The sequence below is a fragment of the Nicotiana sylvestris genome, chromosome 10, assembly GCF_000393655.2.
Source record: "Nicotiana sylvestris chromosome 10, ASM39365v2, whole genome shotgun sequence".
NCBI classification, from domain to species: domain Eukaryota; kingdom Viridiplantae; phylum Streptophyta; class Magnoliopsida; order Solanales; family Solanaceae; genus Nicotiana; species Nicotiana sylvestris.
Window position 1 is genome coordinate 165,279,620 of NC_091066.1, and position 10,621 is coordinate 165,290,240.

At 36.8% G+C, this 10,621-nt stretch overlaps 1 protein-coding gene across 2 annotated transcripts; it reads left to right on the forward strand.

Moving 5' to 3' along the window:
* On the forward strand, positions 1-7,556 carry LOC104231131 (lysine histidine transporter-like 6). 2 transcript variants are annotated; one of them, XM_009784077.2, is made up of 8 exons: positions 1-168; positions 3,354-3,493; positions 4,020-4,403; positions 5,050-5,443; positions 5,563-5,668; positions 6,288-6,379; positions 6,474-6,542; positions 7,168-7,556. In XM_009784077.2, exons 1-8 carry the CDS (start codon positions 55-57, stop codon positions 7,264-7,266), a joined length of 1,398 nt encoding a protein of 465 aa, XP_009782379.1. In that variant the 5' UTR covers positions 1-54; the 3' UTR covers positions 7,267-7,556. The 2 variants fall into 2 exon arrangements, with proteins under 2 accessions (XP_009782379.1, XP_009782380.1); XM_009784078.2 differs by lacking the exon at positions 1-168 and adding an exon at positions 3,145-3,250.
* The last annotated feature ends 3,065 nt before the right edge of the window (positions 7,557-10,621 follow it).

Consider the following 10,621-nt stretch of genomic DNA (forward strand, 5'->3'; position numbering starts at 1 on the left):
CACTGGAGTTTGACACCTCATTGGAACAAGAGCATCATAATAAATCTGTGAGTTATGACAAAGAAAAAAGAGAGAAAAGCTGAAGAAAATTCAGTTGAAGATATTTACTCTTTATCTTCTACTGCAATGGGCTCAACTTCTTCAGAAAACCATCTGCCATTGCCAAAGGTTGTTACTATTATCCTTCTTTCTTTTCTTTTTCTGTTAATAACATTTAGGCCGACTTGCACGCACTTTGGTTATTGTACGAGTACTTGTTACATCCCACCAGTCAGGGAGACGGAGCTAAAGGGAGGCAAGGGGTTCAATTGAATCACCTCAACGGAAAATCGTACTACACAAATAAGGAAAAATGAATTTTTTGGTTATATATTAGATGTGACATTTTAGTTTTCTTAGAATCTCATTGTATGACTTTGGGCTTCGCCACTACCACCAGCTCGCATAAGAGCAGTCTGGTGTACAAGGCATCATGTGTTCATGCAGGGTTTAGGGACGGGCTGCATCCGAGAAGTATGATGTAGACAGCCTACCTTAATAATGGCTGCTTCCGCCGGCTCGAACCCGTGACCTAATAGGTCACATAGAGACAACTTTACTATTGCTCCAAAACTCCCCTTCTGCCACCAACTAGCATAAGGGTAGCCCGGTGTACAAGACATCCAGCATTCATGTAGGGTTCGGAGAAGGCCGCACTCAAGGGGTGTGATATTCACAGCCTACCCTAATACAAGCATTAATGGCTGCTGCCACCAGCTCGAACCCGTGACCTAATAAGTCATGCGGAGACAACTTTACCGTTGCTCTAAGGTTCCCTTTCTACCATCAACTTGCATAGTATCAAATAATTTTGCCTATTCGAGCTTAGTGAAACTGGAAAAAATTATCTAGCTTTTTTATTTTCTACCAAAGTTTCTAATTTTCATTCACTTCATTGACCGTTAAGTCACATTTTAAGTGTCTATACCTAAATCTTCTCCTGCCAAATTATATATCTGATTGGTTGTTTCTGCTCCCTCTTTCGTTTCTTTCTTTTCGCATGCGAGCTGTTTTTACTTTACGTGATTGATCTTTTTGGTGGTTTTAGTAGTACTTGTTATGCATGTCTGAAATGTCTTTTAAAATTTGTGAGCAATGGTTTTTTCTTTCTTATAATATCTGTCAATGAATTTTTACATAAGAATCCCTGGCTTTATTCCTTTTCTTTTTGTGTATCTGTTTTATTCTCTTCTAGTTTTATGTCTAAGGATATTGATATGGTGGAGATTAATATATTATTATTATTATTATTATTATTATTATTATTATTATTATTATTATTGTTATTATTATGCTTTCGTAGCCTCTAATAGTGGCAAAATCTTTGCCTTTTCCTTCTTTCTTTCTGCTAGTGTGGCGCTCGTGGTTGAACATATACTTTACATACACTAATAATTTATACTCCCTCCACTCCACCACGATAAGTGACCATTTTACTTTTTTATTTTGGTCTAAAATAAGTGTTCATTTATATAATCAAGAAGAAATTAATTTTATTTTTCCAAAATTTATCCTTATTTACGTATACCAATGTGTCAAGGTAACAATTAATTAAAGTTAATTTAGTAATTTTTTTCTAGGAGTTCGCATTTTATCAGTGGTAAAATGGTCAGTTTTTGTGAACCAGAGGGAGTAGTCCAATTAACCTCCATGCTAGCAACGGTAAAGTTGTCTTCATGTGACTACATATCACGAGTTCGAGCTATGAAAGCAACCACTAATGTTTGCATTAGGGTAGACTGTTTACATCACGTCCCTATGGATGCGACCCTTCCTCCAACCCTACGTAAATACATGATGCTTTGTGTAACTAGCTACAGTTTTTTCTCAATCGTAATTGTAGATCCTTAGCTAATTGGGAAACTTCCTAAAAAATGCCACATCCTTTAATGAACATACATCTTCTTCTCTTTTATAATTATGTGGTAAAGTTGCCTATCAATAAAGCTAACCATTGTAATGATGCCAAGATAGGCACAAACCACCTACCAATTAAAAAATTTCATCATTAGTCAAGTCCTGAAATTTTTGAAATTCCCCACTTTAAGTCTTTACATGAAAATGACCATGTAGCTTTATTAGTTTCTTTTGCATAAAAAAATAAATTAAATGGGGTTTAAGAATCTTGACCTTCAATTAATTGAACCACTAATGAAAGAAAGATATGGTCCTTTGATCAACTTATCTATGCATTACCCCACCCCTAAAGAAGGAAAAGAGTGATTTATTGGCTCTCATAGCAGATGCTGTTTGGAAAACATTTTTTCCTCTTTTTTTGTAGTAGTTGGCAGTGTGACTAATATTAGGTACATAAAACTTGAATGTTGTACCATCTCGTGACATTTTCTTTATAAATTTACCTTATATGCACCGATAATATACAGCAACAACAATAAATCTAATGTAATCACATAAAGATAATATATAAAGAATTTTTTATTCTACGTCTAATGTATTATAGCAAATAAATTGTTTTATTTTTCAGGTTATTAATTCAATTTTTTTATGAACAATTTAGCTATAGTTTTCTTTTAGGAAATCAAAATATAAAAGAAAAATTTACACTATGAGTACTCTTTTAGTCGTTTGGAAACTGGAATTTTGGAAATAATCCCGATATAAATGTGGTAACCTAAATAACCGCCCACTCAAACGCTAAAATTTAAAATAGTCAACGGATGTATAATATATGTATAATCAATAGATAAACTGTGTATACCGACTAGAAAAAATAAAACGTGAATCCAACCAGCTATTTGTGTAAAAATTACATTTTATCCTTTGTCTGGTTGCATGATTATTTTCGGTATAGGTCATTCGGGTATACTTTAATACCAAAATCTTTGAATAATACCACATCCAATGTTGGATCACAATCCACAAAACAAGTTAAATAACAAAATGGCCTTTCTACCAAAGCCATTTTCCAAAGATTATTAAGAAGGCAAAGGTTAAAATTGAAAGTAAAAATTTACGTAAATTTATCCATTTTAAAACCAAGCGCATATTTTACACTTTTTGGTCAATTACATATTACTAATAGGAAAAGCAGCCAGTAAAAGTGACTACTTTAACCTTTATTCCACTCAAATATTAGTGGCAAGAACTAGTACAAATACGTGCTCTTGTTGCTCAAGAACTTGCACATTCTTTGCCTGTAATTCTTTGATTTGAAAACATGGTTTCATCTTCTCCTCCACCAGCTCCAAAGGTGAGCTTTGTTATCCCTATACATGCTTGTTTTAAGTAAATAATCTTGAAATTACAAGCTTGTTTCTTGAATGGAATTGTGTTTTTGTTTGATGATTTTGCAGGAAGTTCCTTCAGATGAGAAATGGGCAGAAGATGGTCCTCCTCGCGAAGCCAAATGGTGGTACTCAACTTTTCACACAGTTACTGCAATGGTTGGTGCTGGTGTTCTCAGCCTGCCTTATGCCATGGCCTACTTAGGATGGTATGTAATTATAATGTTCTTGTTGGATTTAAAGGGCAGTCCGGTGCACTAAGCTTCCGCTATGCGCGGCGTCCGGGGAAAGACCGGACTATAAGGGTCTATTGTACCCAGCCTTACCCTGCATTTCTGCAATAGGCTGTTTCCACGGCTGAGCTCGTGACCTCCTGGTCACATGGCAGCAAACTTAAGTCGTTATTTATTTGAATAACCTAAAAATGAAACTTAAGTTGGATTTATCCTAAAAAATTGTTCTATTTATTTGAATTGTGTGATCATCTCGTCTAAAAGCTTAAGTCGGTAGAGAGAGCACACTTCTATACTTAATTGTGTCTTCAACATGCTTTCTCACGTGTTGGCTAGATTCTTTTAATTGACAGTTTTGTCTGCTCTGATACCATGTTGAAACTGTGCGATCAACTCATTCTAAAAAACTTAAGCTGTTAGAGGGAGCATATTTTTATTCCCTAATTATGTCTTCAATAGATTTATTTACTGTGGTTGAAGTAAAGTTGTCTTTGTCCATCAGGGGTCCAGGTACGGCGGTTATGATCTTATCATGGTGTATAACCTTACACACAATGTGGCAAATGATACAGCTCCATGAATGTGTGCCTGGAGTTCGTTTCGATCGGTACAAGGATCTTGGAAAACATGCCTTTGGACCAAAACTTGGGGCATGGATAGTACTTCCACAACAGCTAATTGTCCAAGTTGGTTGTGACATTGTGTACATGGTTACTGGAGGAAAGTGTCTGAAGAAGTTCATGGAAATAGCTTGCACTAATTGCACCACAATAAGGCAATCCTATTGGATTTGCATATTTGGTGCAATCCATTTCTTTCTATCACAGCTGCCCAATTTCAATTCTGTTTCTGGTGTCTCATTAGCAGCTGCAGTCATGTCACTGAGGTACTCTTATCATAATACCATCCAAATAATTTTCTTGATTCAGACTTCAAAATTAGCCTTTGTGGTGCATGCGGTCCTTCCCCGGACCCTGCATGAATGCAGGATGCTTTGTGCACCTGACTGCCCTTTTTAGACTTCACAATTAGCCTGAAAAGTTTTAAGCAGAGGTGGATCCAGAATTCAATACACTTTCTGAAATTTTTAGTAACTTTTCACATATATTTATGTTATGTGTCGAAAATACTTAGCTCTGTTGAATGTATTGAGAAAGGCTTCATCTACTTTTTTATTGAAACCACATATAAAAGGTGGCACATGTTGTTGCTTTTTTCTTTAGAAATTTGCTTGTACTCAACTGTAGTGTGTGATAGAAGTTAGATTGGGACAAAGAGAGCTTTTTGAAGAAAAATCAAGAAAATGATACATGCTAATGAGTATTAGAAACTGAACTACTATTAAAACAGTAGTCCTGCACTAACTTTTATGGCATGCTACTTTTATCTACCTTTTGATACAAAAGAAGTTGAAAAATCATGGTATGAGAATATCTTCTGCTTATTATTATGCTTATTATGTATTAGATATAACAAACCTTCATCTCAAAACTGATCCTCACAAATTCAGTTATTGATTATTGTGTGTGCAGCTATTCAACTATAGCATGGGTAGGTTGTATAGGCAAAGGCAGAGTCCCGAACGTGAGCTACGCGTACAAGAAAACAAGTCCAGCTGATTCAATGTTTCGCGTCTTCAACGCGTTAGGTCAAGTTTCCTTTGCTTATGCTGGTCATGCTGTTGTCCTTGAGATACAAGCCACTATTCCATCAACACCTGAGAAGCCCTCCAAAGTTCCAATGTGGAAAGGCGCCGTATGGGCCTATTTTGTCAATGCCCTGTGCTATTTCCCTGTTGCTTTCATCGGGTATTGGGCATTTGGCCAAGACGTCGATGACAATGTGCTCGTGGGACTTGAAAGACCATCTTGGCTTATTGCAGCTGCTAACTTAATGGTGGTTGTCCATGTCATAGGCAGCTATCAGGTATTTAAATTGCATCAAAATCATCAAATACACGAGCCAATGAAGCTTGTTTCGTTATGCATTTTTGCACTAATCGTGTGTTGAGCGTTAGCTAGAAGTAACAAGAATGAGGATTGCAGGTTTATGCTATGCCAGTGTTTGATTTGATGGAGCAAAAGATGGTGAAAACCTGGAATTTCCCACCTGGAGTAATGCTGCGCTTCTTCGTTCGTACTGCATATGTTGGTGAGTATCTTTGTTATTAGGGATCCTCACATAAATAGTCATTGACAACAATAACAACATACTCAATCTAATCCCACAGGTGGGGTCTGGGCCATACAAATAGTCGTCGAATGTATTATTTACTTTTCCTAGCCGGTATACATCGATTATACATTGATTATACAACATATTATACATTGAGTATACAATAGTTTATACATATATTATATATCCGCTGGCTATTCTTATTTTAAGCGGTTGGATGAGCAATTATTTAGGTTAATTCTTCTTTGTTGTTATTCCTCTCCTGTCATCACAAAATTTCGTATCGTGCATGAAAACCGAATAAGACAATCAAAATAGAATGTATATCGTTATTTAGATGGATTGTAAGCCGTGAAGGGGAATCTTGGAGCAACGGTAAAGTTGTCTCCGTGTGACATAGGTCACGAGTTCGAACCGTGGAACCAACCACTAATATTTGCATTAGTAGGCTGTCTACATCACACTATTGGGATGTAGCCCTTCATCGGACCCTGCGTAAATGCAGGATGCTTTGTGCATCCAACTGATTATTGGCCCTTTGTTTCACTGTACTATGTCATTAGCTGAAAAACCAGTGTCTTTTTTAATGTTGCAGCTTTCACTTTGTTTCTTGGTGTAACATTCCCTTTCTTTGGTGATCTTCTTGGTTTCTTTGGAGGATTTGGTTTTGCTCCTACTTCTTACTTTGTAAGTCAAGTTTCATATTCTTTGCTTTTCCTTTTTTTCCTTTTAAATGAACTATGAAAATCAAACATGTCTTTGTTTCTAACACTTGCTGCAGCTCCCCTGCATAATGTGGCTTAAGATCAAGAAACCAAGGAGATTCAGCATGTCATGGTTGATAAATTGGGTAAGTTCAAAATTTCTCATTTATATGTCAGAGTGAATCAATAAGATTCAACGTTTGTATACTGACAGTGTAAAGAATTTTTATATATTTAGTATCTTTTAACCCGTCGTAGCACTAACTAGTCTTCTTTTACAAGTTACTAGTCTCACGCATTACATATTATGGTTGGTTACCGGTAATTATACTGAGTTTAACTACTAACGTGGACATTGTAAAAGAATTTTTACAGTATCAAGTCTCCTAAAAGATAATTATAGTTGTCGTCCATAAAGGTGGGATTAGTAACTAGGAAAATAAGACAGGTTACATGCTCATAGTGTAAGCATTCTTTTACGGTTATAGTATAAAAATTCATTTAGTTTGTTAGTGTCAGGGGCAAAGCTATGTTGTGTTAAGAGTGGTCAAGTGACCACCCTTCGTCAAAAAATTACATTGTATATATAGGTAAAATATTATGTTTTAGGGGTATATAACATATATTGAACACCCTTTTTGACTAAATTTTTTCTCTTCTTTCAAGTTTTTGGTTTCGCCACTGGTTATTATTTTCAAACTCTTTTTCTTCTGATTTTTTTTGTTTCTTCTAGAGTTTTACTTATATGATGTGGTATTTTTATAATTTCAGGCATGCATATTCATTGGAGTTTTCATTATGATAGCTTCCACAGTTGGTGGATTGAGAAATATTGTTGCTGATTCTTCCACCTATGAGTTCTACTCTTAAAGAAATTGCTTCATTAAATAGAGAAAATTACATTTGAGTTTAACATAAATCTATTATGATTATGTACTAAAATAACTAGTGAATTGGAGTACATCTAATCCAGCAAAGCTAGTTAACAATTCAATATTTAGTAATAGGAGTTTGTTAAGATTTCTGATTCAGAATTTTGGCAAATTTCCTTTTTATCCATTATTTCAGTTGGATTCTGGCACTGAGTTGTGTATCAGAAAGCCTAAACATATCCTGTAATGACAGTTCTGTTTATCTATGGAAAAAGTGTTCTTCTGCAATCATTTTTTTTTTTGGTTGTCTGAAGTAATTTGAATCCTGCTGATATGCTAACTAAGGTGGTGACTGCGATCAAGTTTCAACATTGTTTGGATTTGATCAACATTGTTGAACACTGAAGATTGAAGATGAAGACACAACCAAAATTTGTTATTGAGAGAGAATTGAAAATGTGGAATTTTGCCAAGGTGGAGATTTGTTGAAGTTTGGCAAAATGCCAAAGTCCCACATTGGTTGGGAGTTAAGTTTGGGGGGGATTTTTCCCCTATAAAAGAAGGCCTAATGTTTAGGATTGATACACACCTCTCATTTGCCTTCTCATCTGTTTAAGGCATTTGTATCTTCTCTCTTTAGTATTATTTCACTTGTATTTTTGGAGTGGAATAAAATATTGGTTGTGTCCGAGGAGTAGGCAAAATTAGCCGAACCTCGTAAATTCTGGTGTTCCCTTTATTATTGCTTTATTGTCTTATTTATTATTTGGTGGCTGTCATAATTTTTGGTATAGTAGTTGTGACTTATTCACACTATATACATTTGGCTTCCGCAACAATTGGTATCAGAGCCAAGGTACTGTCTTAGTATGCTCTGTGGTTGCAGCATAGTCTGATCTTCCACATCAGAAAAGATTTATCTTGGTAACTGTGTCAAGATTCTGTCTTAGTATGCTCTGTGGTTGCAGCTTAGTCTGATCTTCCACACCAGAAAGGAAATAATCTTGATTTGTGTCGTCAGCTATTAAATAATATTTGTGTCAAAGATGAGAGACAATAAACAAGAAGAATCTACATCAAGTGTCAACAATACGTCATCATTGGCATCTTCGCTTATGACAAGAATTGTGTCAAATGCGAAATTTGCGGTAGAAATATTTGACGGGTCCGGACATTTTGGGATGTGGCAAGGCGAGGTTCTAGATGTCCTTTTTCAACAAGGGCTAGATCTTGCTATTGAAGAAAAGAGACCAGATGCTATTGGAGAAGAAGATTGGAGAATTATCAATCGTGTTGCTTGCGGTACCATTCGATCCTACCTTGCTAGAGAGCAGAAATATCCATACACAAAGGAAACTTCTGCAAGTAGATTATGGAAAGCACTGGAGGATAAATTTTTGAAGAAAAACAGTCAAAATAAATTGTACATGAAGAAGAGACTGTTTCACTTCACCTATGTTCCTGGTACCACGATGAATGAACATATCACCAGTTTCAATAAGTTGGTCACAGATTTGCAAAATATGGATACAACTTATGATGATGGTGACTTGGCCTTGATGTTGTTGGCGTCACTTCCTGATGAGTACGAGCACCTTGAAACTACTCTACTCCATGGAAATGACGAAGTTTCTCTCAGAGAAGTTTGTTCGGCTTTGTACAGCTATGAACAAAGAAAGCGAGAAAAACAGAAGGGCGGAGAAGGAGAAGCACTATTTGTGAGGGGTCGTCCTCAAAATCAAACGAGGACAAAGAAGGGAAGATCCAAGTCAAAGATCCAGACCCAGCAAAGATGAATGTGCCTTTTGTCGAGAAAAAGGGCACTGGAAGAAAGACTGTCCGAAGTTGAAGAATAAGGCCAAATATAATAATGGAAAGGCCATTATGGATTCAAATGTAGCTGATTGTGATGATTCAGACTTCTCATTAGTTACAACAGAGTCATCAACATCATCAGACATATGGTTGATGGACTCGGCTTGTAGCCATCATATGTGTCCCAACAGGGACTGGTTTGTGGAATTTCAAGAAGGAGAATATGGAGTCATCCACACAGCGGATAACAGCCCTCTTACCTCATATGGCATTGGTTCAATACGATTAAGGAACCATGATGGAATGATCAGAACATTAATAGATGTTCGATATGTACCGGATTTGAAGAAGAATCTCATCTCTGTGGGAGCCCTAGAATCAAAAGGGTTCAAAATCATTGCAGAAAATGGAGTGATGAGAGTATGCTCCGGTGCACTAGTGGTAATGAAGGCTAATCGGAAGAATAATAATATGTACCGCTATCGTGGCAGTACAGTTATTGGGACAGCGACAGTGACATCCAGTGACGACAAAGAGGCAGAAGCAACCAAGCTATGGCACATGCGCTTGGGACATGCTGGAGGAAAATCCTTGAAAACTCTATCAGATCAAGGATTGTTAAAAGGAGTAAAGGCTTGCAACTTGGAGTTTTGTGAGCATTGTGTCAAAGGGAAACAGACAAGGGTTAAATTTGGTACAGCGATCCATAATACTAAAGGCATTTTGGATTATGTACACTCTGATGTTTGGGGTCCTTCCAAAACACCTTCATTGGGTGGGAAGCACTATTTTGTAACCTTTGTTGATGATTTTTCTCGAAGAGTGTGGGTGTATACAATGAAAAACAAAGATGAAGTGCTAGGAATTTTTCTCAAATGGAAGACGATGGTGGAGAATCAAACAGGCAGGAGGATCAAGTGTATTCGCACAGACAATGGAGGTGAATACAAAAATGATCATTTCAATAAGGTCTGTGAAAATGATGGCATCGTCCGACACTTCACTGTTAGACATACACCACAACAGAATGGAGTGGCAGAACGTATGAACCGGACCTTGCTGGAGAAGGTACGGTGTATGTTGTCCAATGCTGGCTTGGGCAAAGAATTTTGGGCTGAGGCAATTACATATGCATGCCACCTCATTAATCGTCTACCATCTGCTGCTATTGATGGCAAGACACCATTTGAAAAATGGTATGGAAAACCTGCTGTAGATTATAACTCTTTGCACGTGTTTGGCTCAACTGCATATTATCATGTGACGGAGTCAAAATTGGATCCAAGGGCAAAGAAGGCTATTTTTATGGGAATTACTTCTGGAGTCAAAGGATATCGCTTATGGTGTCCTATGACAAAGAAAGTAATATTCAGCAGGGATGTTACCTTTGATGAATCTGCTATGGTAAATAAGGTAACAGAAGATACCAAACAAAATGAAGGTGCTTCTAAGCAGGTGGAGTTTGAGGGAAAATTTATTTTTCCTACACAAGAAGCAGAGGAGGAAACAAATGAAGATTACCCTCTGGAAGGAGAGCC